This window comes from Tauraco erythrolophus, chromosome 13 (genome assembly GCF_009769465.1).
Source record: "Tauraco erythrolophus isolate bTauEry1 chromosome 13, bTauEry1.pri, whole genome shotgun sequence".
Lineage (NCBI taxonomy): Eukaryota > Metazoa > Chordata > Aves > Musophagiformes > Musophagidae > Tauraco > Tauraco erythrolophus.
The window spans coordinates 22,618,933-22,633,390 of NC_141477.1; the positions used below are offsets into that span (position 1 = coordinate 22,618,933).

At 59.0% G+C, this 14,458-nt stretch overlaps 2 protein-coding genes across 2 annotated transcripts; both read right to left on the reverse strand.

The window, feature by feature from the left end:
• Positions 1-326: 326 nt before the first annotated feature.
• AMER1 (APC membrane recruitment protein 1) lies at positions 327-3,578 on the reverse strand. Its single transcript, XM_086619751.1, has one exon. It carries the CDS (start codon positions 3,561-3,563, stop codon positions 327-329), a length of 3,237 nt encoding a protein of 1,078 aa, XP_086475877.1. The 5' UTR covers positions 3,564-3,578.
• Positions 3,579-7,922: 4,344 nt separating this feature from the next.
• Positions 7,923-12,527, reverse strand: ASB12 (ankyrin repeat and SOCS box containing 12). The gene is given in 4 exon segments (XM_086619917.1): positions 7,923-8,056; positions 8,962-9,570; positions 9,573-9,807; positions 12,414-12,527. Coding segments are annotated over 4 exon segments (1,092 nt in total).
• Between the last annotated feature and the right edge of the window lie 1,931 nt (positions 12,528-14,458).

The following is a 14,458-nucleotide window of genomic DNA, read 5'->3' on the forward strand; positions in this document are numbered from 1 at the left end:
AAACCTGCCACGCGAGCAACGGGTCCCTTCCCAGCTTTTACCCCCGCAGCACTGGGAGCGCGTGCCGGGGGCTGCTGCCGCTCCTGGCGTTCGGGAGCGCTCCGGAAAACCAGAAAGTGCCTCAGCGTTAACGTACGGTTCCCGGAGGCGGCTCCGAATCCCGCCGGAGCACCCACGGCGGCGCACCCACGTACCACGGCTGCGGGAGAGGAGCTCGACCTTATCAGCCCGGCTCTAAATTAAAGTCACTCACAAACTGCCCACTAATGTTTATACATTCCCCCTCCCTGCGCTTCCCAACGCTTTCCGCGCCCTCCCCGGAGCAGCTATTTGGCTTCGGTGCCGTTCACGGCAGTGCCCTGGCAGCCGGCGGGCAGCGCGTGGCCGGGGGCGGCTCTGCCTTTCAGGGGCTCCCCGCAGCGCTCCGGGCTCCGTCCGGCGTCGGCGCTGCCGCTGGGATGCTGAGGCACTCCCTGGGCGATGCCCACGGGTTTGCACTTGGCGCGTTTCTCCGGGGAACGGGCGAAACTGAAGCTCGGGGGCAGCTCGGGCTCCGTTTCTCCCAGGGGCAACAGGCGGGTCAGCTTTTTGGCAGCGACTTCTCCGTGGTACCTGTAGGCACCGGCCGCCTCCCGGGTCTGCAGAGGTAAACTGGAGGGTCTGAGCGGGTGCCTGTTCGGCTCCGGCTCCTGGGGCCGCCCGGCCAGAAAAGGGGACGCGGTGCCCGGCTGCTCCGACGGCTCCCAGGCACTCTCCATGGTGGCGGCCGGAGCGAAACCCCAGTGCTTCATCGCCCCAGTAGCCGTGTCGGTGTCGTGCCGGAGGTGCTGCGAGCCCGGCCAGCTCAAGCCGCCCTCGGGAGCTGCCAGCTCGCCTTCCTCCTTGCTCCTGCTCCTCCTCGCTCCACCCGAGTCCCTTCTGCCACCCTCCCGCTTTGGCCGGAGCCGGCACGGCTGCGGGTCGCTCCTGCCGACCTGCGAGTCGGCGAGCTCGAACTCCAGGCTCTCCGTGTCAAGCGAGCGGCTCCTCCGGTCGACGGAGAGCGGTGCGGGCACGGCAGGGCCGAGCCCGTGGAGGCGCAGGTGGCGGGGCAGGCTGCCCACCCCCCACTCGCAGCGCGGGAAGGCGCCCAGCCCGTACCCCGGGGACATTCTCTCGTCACATTCCGCCAACGACTCTTTCTGTCCGTAGCCGTCGTCAAAGGCTTCGGCGATGTCCTCGCCGGCGTTCATCTCGGGATGCTGCTCGCACTCCCCTTCTCCTTCCTGCTCCACGTCGACCACGTCGAAGGTGACCATGGTGGGGAGGGCAGGGAGGTTCTGGGTGAAGGAAGAGCCGGAAGCGGAGCTCCCCAGGCTCTCGGAGAGGCTGGAGAAGAGGGTCCCGCTGCTGGCGAACTCCACCAGCGCCTGCGAGAAGCTGACGGCGTGCTCGGGCTCGCCGCCCGCCTGCCGCTCGCCGGTCTCCGCTCCGCCGCCACGCTCGTGCTCCGGGAGTCTGTAGCCGGGGAACATCCCTGCGTTGGGTGAGGCTACGCCACCGTGCGTGGAGCCCCCGAACAAGCCACAATCCGGGTCCGAGTCGAACCCCGGGTTGTTCTTCGTGAGCTGAATAAGGCAATTTCCGTGGGCTTTTTGGCTGTTGTAACAGTTTTCTGGACACAGAGTCCCTGGAAAATCCCTCCACTCCGCGTTTTCAGCCCTAGCCACCGAAACCCCACTAGTCACAGCCCTGTTTGGGGCGTGCGGGGCCACCTGCTCACTCCCAAGGCCACTCTGACTCTTGCCAATGGAGTTGGCTGCTCTGGTTTTACATTCAATGCACTGCTTGTCCCGGGGACACTTCTCCTTGCTGGGAACATCGAGGCGCTTCAAGACCGGTTCCCTCTGCAGCTCCCAGTACAGCAGCTCTTTCTGAATGGCCGCCAGCCGCTCTTCCTCCGTTTCCATCACCCCTCTTTTCTGATCCATCATCTGGAGCAGGCCCTTCTCAGCAGGGAGGCAGAAGTCCAAGAAGTAGCTGAAGATCATGGGGCGTGAGACTTTGCTCTCGAACAGGGACTCCTCCCGGTGAGAGGGACTCATCAGCGCGTCAAACTCGTAAAGTGCATCACCGCTGTAACTGTCTCTGGGCAGACGGTCCTTCTTGATCTCACCGAGCCCATCTCCGGCTTCGTCCTCCGGCCCCGGCGTGGTGGAGTCGTAATAACCCTCGTCGCTATTAGGGGCGGACTCCTGCTGGTCACTCTGCGGCGTCAGGAGGTCAACGCCGTCCATCGCGTCCCCCACGTAGGGGTGGGCTTCCACCTCGTGCGAGGTGTGTGTCTCCAAACTGCTACTCGACACCTGGGCTCCGTAGCTCCTGTCCTCTGCCGCGTTCCCGTTCCATATCTGGTGGAGGTACTCCTCCGCCTCCTCAGGGATGGCCATCTCCTCCCCACCGCCCTGGTAGGTGACCAGGCAGGAGCTCCGTTTCGCAGCGTCTCTGCTGCGCTCCACGGAGATGGTGCTCTCAGCGATGTCGGGCTCAGCGATGTCGTCTCCGCACCCCGTCAGCGAATCGAAGCTCTTCAGGGACGCGGCGTCTCCCAAGATGAGGTTTAGCAGGTCCCCAGAGTGTAGGCAGGGAGGGTCGTTCTCCATGAAGTCCGGATGAAAGGCCAGCAGCAGGTTGCCATAGTCAAACTCCGCACAGCCAACAGCCTCAGCCTCTGATTTCACATCCAGAACGTCCCTCTTCCCCGGCATCGCCGCCGCGTCGCCCTCAGAGCTGCCTTCATCGGCCGCGAGACAGCCGGGCGCGGCGGCCGCACCGCAGCTGGCAGCCGTGCCAACCGGGCCGTCGCCCTCCGAGCCCCCCGCGGCAGGAGGGATGGCTCCCAGCCCCCCGCCCTCGGCGGCCCCTCGGCTCTCCGCTCCCGCGCCGGCAGCTTTGCCGGCCTCCTCCGAATCGCCGGCGCACTCGGGGGGCTCCGCTTTCTCACACTCGGCGGCCTTGCTCTTGCGGTGACGCCGGATGCTGTTAAAAAACCCTTTCAGGCCTTTTTTGGGTCTGGGGAAGGAAGACTTCTCTCCGTTGGGCTTTTTCTCACAGCCTTCGGCGCTCCCGGGCGGAGAGCTGTCCTGCTGGCCGAAATCAAACCTGGCGCCGGCGTCTCCGGCCAAGTGAGCGCTCCGGGAGCTCGGCAAGGGGCAAGGACGCGGGTCCCGGCTCCCCTCCGAGGGGCTCTCCGGCTGCGCCCCGCCGCCCTTGTCGCACGCAGCTCCGCTGAGCCCGTCGTGGGTCTTACATTTACTGAGGCCCTTTTTCGAGGCTGCTTTCCCCTGGCTCTTGCTCCTGCCTCCGAAGAAACTGGGCAGCGTGCAGATGCTCCTCTTCCCTCCGAACAGCTTGAAAGCCGTTTTCTTCAGCTTGCCAGGGGGTGGCTGCAGCTGCTGCGGCTCCGCGGCCGCGCCGGGGGCATCGCCCCACTCGGGCAGCCGGTCCCCGTTCTCTTCCCGCTGCCCGCAGACCACCGACTGCGACCTGCTCCGGGCAGGCTCCTCCGTGCAGCCCGTTTCCATGGCAGCGGGCCAGTTCGGATGCGTCTAGCTGGAAGCGATGACTTTGGTAGCAGAGCCTTCTTCCGGGCGCAGAGATCGAAGCATGGCAGCGGATCTAAAGCAAAGAGAGAGGGGAAGAGAGGTGAGGAGACAGCAGCGGATGGTGCCACGCCGGAGGCGCGGGTGCCACGAGGTGAAGAGCTCCATCACCAGCTGGAAGCTGGCAAAAGCCTCCGACGGCTCCTCGGCGCCGGGCACAAAAACGTCGCGATGCTTAAACTTACCAGTCTGCGAGTGCAGGAGAACCACGTGCCTCCACGTGGCAGCATCCCCGCTGCCCGGGCAGGTCCCACCCCTGAGCCACCTCGCTCCAACCCCTGCGGATTCCTGGCCTTTTTGCCACCAGAGCCATCCGGTTTGGCTACCAGCCACCTTTGAGGGGGCAAACAGGGGCTGCTCCGGCAGGCAGAGGGACTGACGCCTGCCAAACCCCACTTCCAGCTCTCCCAGACCTAACACCGAGCTACAGGGAGCGTTTTGACGGAGAGCCAAGCCAGGACACAGCCCTTACACTAAGCACGTGTCCAAGAAGGAAGCCATTTACCGTACTTTTTTTTTTTTTAAGGAGATTTCAGTTGTTTTTAAAATCATCTGTCCAGCGAGAAAGAATGGCATTAAAAACATCCACTATGAACCGCCCTGATCAGATTATCTCGGAAGCAGAGAGATTGGTTTTAAATTTGATCCTGGATTGATGTCAGAAACAGGAGAACTAAAATAATAACGTTTTTTTTGCAGAGGTGAGGCTGGAGAAATTAAAAGCAATAAAAATTGTAACTGAGCTGTAATGCCCGAGGCCGAGCTCTTACTGGGGTGAGGCCAGTGACACTTTCTCTGCTGTTTAGCCAGAGATCCCGAATTAAAAACACCCAAACGATGACCTCTAGCTCCTGCGTCCTGACAGCAAATCTGCAATTTCAGATTTATTTTTTTTCCTCGAGTCTGGGGAACATGGCAGCGTTGCTTCGCCTCAGTAATTAGTGACAACCGCTGGCGTTCTCCCGCCCCACTTGGATCAGCAGCTGGCACACAAACTCCTTCCCACCAACAAACTGGGCTTCTCCAGGTCTATCCCAGAGCCCTTCTGGAGTCTGAGATGCCTCCAAAGCCTCTCTGGAGCACGGCTGGGCTTCCTCTGGAGCCTCTCCGCAGAGATGTGGTTAGACAGGCCTGAAGGCAAATCAAACGTGCGCATCTGTGCAGACTTAAAGGTAGAGGGGGGGTGAAATAAAACAGAAATGAGGTTTCGAAAATTCAGTTTGAAAATTCCTTCGCTCTGGCTCCGCGTCAGCACTGGCACCAACAGCCACTGCTGCGACGCTCCACAAACGCTCAAAAAGTGAAGCCTCTGAGGGCGAAGGGCACTATGGGTGAAAAATGAAACCAGGGGGTGTAAAAAACCCACAGTACCAAACGGCAGCGTTTCACCTCTGCTCAGCGTCCCGGGGGGAAAACAGGAGATTTAGGTACACTGGGGGAGAAGGGCCGTTCCGATTCCGGCCCTGGGTATGGGGAGGGCACGTCCAGATGGTCCAGAGAGAGGAGCTGGTGGCCCTGTTAGGAGACTCCGTCGCTACTTTTGAGAGCATCCATAAAAATGCACGGCCACAGCGGCGTTTCAAAAAGAGACGGAAGGGGAAGGTCCCCAGCCGGCAGCCAAAACCTTGGGAAAGTGTCACTGTATCGGGTTTGTGTGGAGAGGTTTTGGTAGTCAGGGGGCTACAGGGGTGGCTTCTGGGAGAAGCTGCCAGAAGCTTCCTCCATGTTCGACAGAGCCAACGTCAGCCAGAAACGAGATGGACCTGCCACTGGCCACGGCTGAGCCCATCAGTGATGATGGTGGCACCTCTGGGCCAACAGTTAAGAACGGGGGGAAAAAACCTGCTGGAAAAAACAGTAGCCAGAGAGAGGAGCGGGAAGAGGTGAGAGGAACAACTACGGAGACACCAAGGTCAGTGAAGGAGGAGGAGAAGGTGCTCCAGGTGCTGGAGCAGAGATTCCCCTGCAGCCCCTGGTGAAGACCATGGTGAGGCAGGCTGTGCCCCTGCAGCCCACGGAGGTCCATGGGGAGCAGGGACCCACCCGCAGCCCACGGGGGACCCCACACCAGAGCGGGTGGCTGCGCCAGGAGGAGGCTGTGATCCCATGGGAAGCCCAGGCTGGAGCAGATTTCCTGGCAGGACCTGTGACCTCACAGGGGACCCGTAGAGCAGGGGAAAGGTTTGGGGGGTCCCACCCCGAGGAGGATGGAGCAGCAGAAACAGCGTGTAACGAGCCAACCACGACCCCCATTCCCCGCGGGGCAGCGAAACCGGGAGTGAAGCCGAGCCGAGGAAGATGGGGGGGTGGGGGAGGGCGGTTTTCCGATTCGGGTTCACTCCTCATTACCCGACTCCGATCTGACCGGCAGCGAACGACACCGGTTTCCCCCCGCCGAGCCCCGTTTACCCGTGACGGCGATCGCCGAGTGATCCCCCCCCCCACCACCACCACGAGCCCTTCGCTGCGCTTCCCCCCCCGCCCCGCCGAGGCGGGCAGGGGCAGAGCGGCCCGGTGGGCACCCACCCGGGCACCGACCGGCGCCGGGGCCCGCCCGCCGCCCGCACGGAAGCCGCGCAGCGTGTCGTCCCCCCCCCAGCACTCACCGGCTGCGCGGGGCGGGGGGTGCGCGGCCCGGCCCGCCGCCCGCCCGGGCCACCGGCGAGTGGCCGCCGGCTCAGCGGGTCCGCCCGGCGCGGCGCGGCGCGGCGGGGCGGGGCCTCCGTGACCGGAAGAGGCGTGGCCCCGCGGCGGGGGCCCGGTGCCGGGAGGGGGGCGTGGCCCCGCGGCGGGGGGCGGGGCGGGGCTCGCGGTGGCCGCGCGGGACCGGCGGCACGCGCCGCCGCCGCCTCTTCCCGCGGAGCGGCCCCGGCCCCGGCGCTCCCCGCGGCCTCGTGAACAGGCGCTGATGAACGACGCTGATTTCCCGATGAATAACGGGAAAACGCGCCCGTGTTCCGCCAAGGGCCGTCCTCCGAGCTCCCGGTGCCACGGGCCGGGGCCGCGGTCGGGGGACCGCATCCCGAGGGATGCGTCCCACCGCATCCCGGGGGACCGCGTCCCACCGCATCCCGGGGGAACAGGTCCCACCGCATCCCGGGGAATGCGTCCCACCGCATCCCGGGGGAACGGGTCCCACCGCATCCCGGGGGAATGTGTCCCACCGCATCCCGGGGGAACGGGTCCCACCGCATCCCGGGGAATGTGTCCCACCGCATCCCGGGGGAACGGGTCCCACCGCATCCCGGGGGAACGGGTCCCTGGCGGGCGGGGGCTGCGCTGGCGCGGAGCAGCGCGGTTTGGCCGCCGGCTCCGGGAAGAGCCAGCGAGGCCCGTCCAGCCGCCACCGGCCAGGGCCGTCCCCGACGCCCGCGGGTCCCGCGCGTTGTCCCCGTCGCTGCCGGGACCCCCCGCTCCAGGTCCAGCCTGAAATCCCTCGGCTGCAGCGTTTCCCTGCATCCCTTCCAAACAATGCCGGCCGGGCTGCCGGGCCCTTCCCAATAAAGGATATTTCACGAAACGGGTCAGGATAGTTTAATAAAATAGTAGCAACATTTTTTAATTAAAAAAACCCACACAAGACCCCTTGAGCATCGTGTAAATCACTTTTGAGGTAAGACGATGGTTGAAGACAGAGCGGTGGCAGGGAGAAGAGAGTCAAGGATTTCCCAGGACTTACCCCAGCTCCTGCCTGGGAGCGCTGGGCTTTACACCGGCACGTCCTCGGGGCCAGGAGCACCCCAGGCACGGTGACAGTGACACAGCAGCGATGGGCTGGGCACACACGGGCACGTCCAGCCTCCCTTCTGCCCGCGCCAGGCTGCTGAACGGAGGAGCCACTTCAAAACCTCTCTGGGAAAGGGGGTTTAGGGGTGGGGGAAACCCGCAGGCACGAAGCCTGGTCCTGCTTCCCTCCTTCCTCCTCTTCCCAGGGAGGGCAGGAGGTACAAGCAGCTTTTGCTCCTCTCCCTCTGCCCACCATGCCCTCTCCCAGTACCAATTAAAGGTGTAAAATCCTTCAGTAAAGAATTTTGTAAAGCCAAACGCAGCTACATCAGATCCTGTTCTACCACCACCGTGATGCAGAGCAGGAGCTGGTCTCCTCTGTTTCCTTCCCACCTTCTTTTACCATCTTTTCCGCTTTTTGGAGACACCTCGTAAGGAAAAATTACTTTGCGACCACAAATTCGGGGCGGTTTCGCACCGCGCGGGCACCAGAGCGGCTTTTAATGGGGGTGCTGGACGTGTGCGGGGCGGGGATGTCCCGCGGCGGGCTGCGCGTCACGGCTGGTGGCGGAGGTAGTTCTCCAGGACCTTGGGCATCTCCAGCTCGCCGAGAGCCTGCGGGCGGCCAGACTGCTGCAGGAGGCGTCTCATCGCCAGCCGGGACTGGGACATCAAGGACCTGGGATGGGCTGCGGAAGGAGAGGGAGGACAAATGAGACGGTCACCTTCGGGACACACAACCCCGCAGCCCTCCAACCCGGGCGTATTCCTGAGCAAAGGGACTTCAATAATCCAAACTAAACATCTTTCCTGGAGGTAGGCAGTACAGGAGAGCCAAACCTGAGCAGCAGAAAGGAGAGGAAGGGTGAAAAGCAGCCTTTAACCCAACAGATTCATATCAAATGGAAAAACCAGGAAATCCCCGCGTGCTCCAGACCAGCACCGACCGCAGCGAGGACTCTCAGGAAAAACAGCTTCTTTAGGAAGCATCTAGAAACATTCATGAAAAGCCAACGCCATGGTGAGTCCAACAGGGAAGATAACCACGTAAAAACATACGTGGTGGCTGCACCGAGTCCACCCCAGACCCAAACCAAGGTAGCCCGCCGCCAGCCACAGCCAGCAGCGGAAACTGGGGATATTTGGTGGATATTTACTAGAAAGAAGCCCTTCTGTGACACTCTCCCCAAAATCCCAGCGATTTGTTTTAGGAGTTTCCTGCGGTAGCGTGTGTATCCAGGCCATCAGATGTAGTCACCAGTGGTGGACCAATTCTCCAGAGCCTTGTGATGTTCTTCCCTTGCGGTGCTCAGTATCAGAGACTGGGATTTTTTGGCCTGAACACAGCAATTATTGAGGGAGAGGGAGGAATGAGAGTTCAGGGTAAAATAGTCATAATGCTCAAGAGTTTTAAGACCAGAGAGACCCATCAAGCGATGTTGCAGAGGGAGTCAAAGCTCGTAGGAAAGTCTGGGAAAGGCTACTGGGAAGCAGAGGTGAAGGGAAGGGGAATCTGAAGCAACTTGCACCCAAAGGAGCAAAATTAGCAAAATCAGCGCCCGTTTGCAGCCCCGGGGCCGCGCACGCAGGTTACCTCTCGCCTGCAGCAGCAGCTCCAGGCCCTCGCTGCGGGGTGCCGCCTTGTCCACTGTGACGTCGGGCAGGTACACGTTGGCTCCGAAGTCGATGAGCAGCTGGATGAACTCGCTCCTGCAGCCATGCCGCAGGCAGGTTTCCAGCAGAGTCTTGGGCTCCTTGACCTGGGCGATCACCCTCTCCTCCCGGCAGTTGTAGTCGGGGTCGGCGCCGTAAAGCAACAGCATCTTAAAGCACTCCAGGTGCCCGTAGGCGGCGGCGAGGTAGAGAGGGCCAGAACAAGCCGCCGAGTTGGCGGCCCACTCGGGCAACCTCGCTTGGACGTTGGCTTCCGCGCCGTGGTCCAGGAGCTGCCGCAGGATGTCCACGTCCCCGTCCCTGGCGGCGATGAGCAGCGGCGAGCAGTTGTTGTAGATGCTGCCAGCGGGACTGGCCCCCGCGGCCAGGAGGACCTGCACGCATTCCCGGTGGCCGTTGCTGACCGCCATGAAGAGCGGGGTTTGAGCTTTCACGTCCAGGCTGTCCACCTCCGCCCCGTGGGCCAGGAGGACCTTCACGCTCCGGACGCGGCCCCGCGCGGCGGCCAGGCGCAGCGGGGTGCTGGGCACCCCCAGCCGCTCCTGCGGTTGAGGAACCTCTTGTACCTGTCTTGGCACAAGAGGCTGTCTAGGGTTTGGTAATCGTCCTCGCACACCGCGCGGTTCAGCTCCTCGCTTTCTCCGTTGTCTTCTTCGTCCTCGCTGGGCTGGAGCATGGAGAACATTTTCGTGATGTCCATTAGGCTCATTTTTTTTCCGCCTGTCTCCCATGTACCGCTCGCATCATAAACGGTAAAGCCAGAGATCTACGGGAGAACAAAACCAACACCGCTGGGTCAGAACCAGCCCCCCTGACACCAACATCATCTTTTTAGTACTATTATTATTTCTTACACACAATTTAAGGCAGAGTCTCAAAAAAGACACCATTGGATTATGATCCTCCTGCCACTGCGGGCGAGGAAACCCACGCTGGCGAGGGCCTAAGGCAAAGGCAGAGGTTGATGTTAAAATGTTGTGATACAAGAAAGATGGGGAGAGGCTGTTCAGGAGGGCCAGTTGTGATAGGACAAGGGGTAACGGTTTTAAAATAGAGGGAGGTAGGTTCAGGTTGGATATTAGGAAAAAATTTTTTACCATGAGAGTGATAGAACACTGGAACAGGTTGCCCAGAGAGGTGGTGGATGCTCCATCCCTGGAGACGTTCAAGGCCAGGTTGGACGAGGCCCTGAGCAACCTGATCTAGTTGGAGATATCCCTGTTCCTTGCAGGGGGGTTGGACTAGATGACCTTTGAAGGTCCCTTCCAGCCCTAACCATTCTATGATTCTATGATTCTAAGAACACGCTGAGATCATTTAATCTGGTTTCAGAGTCCAAACACTGCATTATTTTAAAAAATTCTTTCATGCTGTACTACTAGCCCCTGAAGTGGTAAAGGGTATGGGGCTACTCATGGGATACTCACACCTTGAGGTCAGGAAGGCTCCTGGGTGGCCACAGGCTCTGCACCCCACGGGTGGATGACACCACCCATTTTCCCAAAACCCGCAGAAGTCGCCCCGTCCAGCTGTTCCCTGCAGGAGCTGCTGAGGGAAGAGCACGTGGGAAAACAGCAGGAATCAACTGCTATGTACCAGCCAAGGCTTCTGTCGGAACCCTCACCAGCACCTGCACTTCCAAGGATTTTGGGAGCCACAGAAAACTCAGAGGGTTTTTAATTTAGGAACCAGCGGCATGGCGTGGTTTCTACACCCTGCTGCTTTCTGCAGCACCCTTTCTGCTTTTCTTTTTTTCGGATTTCAGAACAGAAGACGAAGTGAACGTGAAGGTGGCTGGTTTGGATCAGGACTTTCAGCATCACCTTTCCCAAAACGATGTCGGGGTTCGAATTCAGCAAACCCTCCCGCTCTGCTGCCGGCCCGAGCCCGAGCAGCGCGGCTGCAAGAGGATCTGGGATTTGTATAGCGGGGGGCACGGGGCGGCGGGAGGAAGGTGAGGGGATGCCGAGCTGCACCGGTGCTGGGTCTGAGCCCCGACACGGCTGCCAGGCACTCGTGCGGGACCTGGCCTCGGCGTGGCCGAGGGCAGCAGGGGGAGGAATGCGATGCACCGGCCGGCACCTGGGGCACGCTGCCCACTGGGAAGGGCAGAGGAATTTCTCGCCACGTCGCAGCCCTGTAGCATCTCGGATTTCCTCGGGGACAGGAGGCGAGGGGCTGCGCCGAGCAGTTCGCCTCTTTCTGCAAACGAGCCTGACGGTAACGGGGCAGCCCCGGGAGGCTGGTCCCACATCTGCCTGCTGCGGCATGGCACGGCACGGCATGGCATGGCACAGCATGGCACGGAGGGAACCCCCGCGCGAGGCCACCGCCGCATCCGGGTGAAGCGGAGCGAGTTTGATGGCAGCCAACAATGGCAACGCTCCGCTGCGCTCCCACCTGTTGCACTGACCCCGACAGTTTCCATAGAAAACGTGGAATTGTAACATGACTGTTAGGCATTAGACACGCCAGTAACGAGCTCTGGAGCTTTGGAAACCCCCCACCTCCGTGGCTCAAGGGGTGGGGGGTTTATTGCAGATGTGATTCAAAAAAAAGGCCCAGTTATATTCCCAAAAGAAATAACCTGTAAAAGTGAAAAACCAACTGTAGCATTTCCTGACCACCCCAATAAGCATCTCCAAAAGGACATTACTCTGACGGTGTAAGCAGGCCCTTGGGGAGCTCCCAGATGTTCCTCAACCAGAAAAGCCCAGAGTTGTCACCTCTTGAGCTGCAGGAATCACAGGATGGCTTGGGTTGGAAGGGACCTCAAAGATCACCCAGTTCCAACCCCCCTGCCATCCACAAAGGCCCCAAAAACGAGGTTCTGACTGGAGCCAAAGGTGACAGAGAACACACTCAACACTTTTTCAAGGGGTTACCCATTACCTCCAAGTGCCCGGCGCTGCCTGGGCACGGCTACGCTGCCGCCGTACCTTCGGGAGGGCGGTGATGCTCACGGCCAGGGCGGGCGAGGCAGCGGTGGTCCCATGGCGAGTTCTCCCTCGGTTTAAACAACAAAAAAAAAAAAGAAAAAGGAGAGAAAAAGAGAGGATTTCGCTGTGTCGGGATGGACGTCCGCTCGGTGCGACCGGAACGGCGCAGGCTGTCAAGCTCACAGCTGAAATGCCACCGCAGGGAGAAGGGCGCTGGGGCTAATTTTAGCCCCTCAGGGGTTTTATCTTACCACTTCCATTCTTGGGAAGTTCCTCCCGGGTAAATATAGCGAGGGACGGCGAGGCGGGGGGAGGCTGGGACAGGTGCTGGAGGCTGCTTGACCCATCCCAGCAGACACAGAGCGTTTGCTTCCCAGTTCCCTCGCAGAAGCCGCGGGTACCCGGCGGTGGGAGCCCCCTGCCAGGGCAGCACCTTGGCTGCCACCTTATCTTGGCTGCTGCCAATCACCCAAACGGATCCCCTCTTCACCTCTCTTCCAACCACCTTCTCCACTTCCACGGCGATAGGACTGACTATCTGCAACATCCAGAACTGGTTGTTAAACACAAGAAGGACAAAAGGCACCGAAGATGGTGCGGATTTCTCACCCGAGCGGCTCCTCAGGCTCCCTCCCAGCTACACCAGAACAAACCACTTCTTCGGCTTCGTAAAAATCAAGCAGCACGTAGCAAGGCAGAAAACTTCACAGGGGCAAACAAAACAAGTGGGGAGCAGCATCCGGGCTCTTATCAAGAGCTGTCAGCTGGTTACGTGTAATCGTATTTTATCCAGTTCCCTTTAAACCTTTTCCCAACTTTTCGGCGGTGGAGCAGGAGCAGCCTGACAGTTGGAGGCAGTGTTATCAGTGGTACTAGATAACGAGAGGGGAACCACATTATCCAGCAGAAAAATCCCCACTGCAGCAAGCAGGAAAATCAGGAAGCTCTGCAAAACGTTTAAAACGTCCCCGCCGTCACCACCGCGCTCACCGTTCGTAGTCACACCGTAAAAAGCACGGAGAGCAGGAAAATGTTCAAATCTTGACAGGTTTAGACTTCTGGCTTCCTCACAGTTTCACGCTCTCCAAATTCACTCAAAAATAGATTGTCACTTCAAAAAGATCAGTTTCTCAAAGTCAACACTACGAATGGAATTATGGAGTAGGAGAAACATGGATAAACCTCGGCGCAAACGCCGGGAGTTCAGGGTTTATTAAGTGTCAAGAAGCTGCAGCCACGACGGGGATGCTGCAAGTCAGAAAAGCCAAACCTGGCTGGAAACCTCTTCAGCAAACACAGACATAAAAGCTGCAATTAAAAAGAGAGTGTACTATAAAGGGGGAAAAAAAAAAAAGGGGGGATACAGACAACAAAATGAATACATGTTAGAAAATCTGAAATGTAGAAAACTAAAGGAACTTAGAGATGAAAGGAAAACCCTTGGAAGGAAAATTTAATGATAAAACTGCATATTCTTTTGTTGTCACTGCTGCTGTTTAGCTGTTAACCAAGAAAAGAAATGTTAGAAACAGGACGAGCTCTTTGGTAAGGAACAGAGATTAAACTGAATGAAGTGATGAAGCAAAAAGTACGGAGCACTCGCTGAGAATCCAGCCTCAAGCGCCAGAACGCAAACTGGCCCAGTCGGCGTGCTCCCTTAGCAGCCAAAGAAACGTGTGAAATAGCATCAGCACGAATGCTGAAATCAGCAGGTTCAGATAAATCCCACGTGGGAGCCCGCGGAGAGGTGTCCGACCCGCTCCGGATAAGCTTCCCAACGCTTCCAACACCGGGAAGGATGAGGAGTCGGGGGAAGCCTTCACCTTCTGCCTGAGCTCCGACACGGGCTGCCCCGAGCTGCCGGCTGACCCGACACGGGCTCTTCACTGGGGAAGAATTAAATGGCAGAAGTATATTTAATGCCAGTCCAGATGGGTTTTTTTGAAATTAAATCCTGTCCAATGAAGCTGCTTTCATCAAAGAGATTATAGTTATTAATGCAGCTGAAAAGAGGTAATGAGCTTTCTGATTTAAAACTTTAGTGCTAAACAGTACGGAGCAAATCATTTTGCAGGGATTAAGGATTTACTGACAGTCCTCAAGGTCGGAAACACACAGTGTGTTACTGTACATTAACACGGACTGTTATGTACATTGAATTAATGCACTGATTCCAGGCTTGGTTAGAAACATGAGGCAAGTTTTGTACCTGGAGTCTCCCTCTTCCTTCGGCATTCTCCTGCCTCCCTCCAGTCTGCCTGCCCCACCTTGGCTCCGTACTGAATTTCTGATTAAAAAGGACTGGCTAAAAGAGCATTTTTAAACGATACCGTCAGCAAATGGACTGCAGATTTTTCACTCAGCTATCAGAAAATAAATCTCTCCACCTGGTACCCACAAAGGTCAGACTCGGTTCCCCACAGCAGGGCAGAAGAAAGGTCTGGTTAATTCTCAGGAAGCTTTTGAAGTCAGCCTGGA

Bases quoted from the DNA above. Each gene is read 5' to 3' on its own strand.
- AMER1 (XM_086619751.1), bottom strand. From the start codon at position 3,563: ATGGAAACGGGCTGCACGGAGGAGCCTGCCCGGAGCAGGTCGCAGTCG.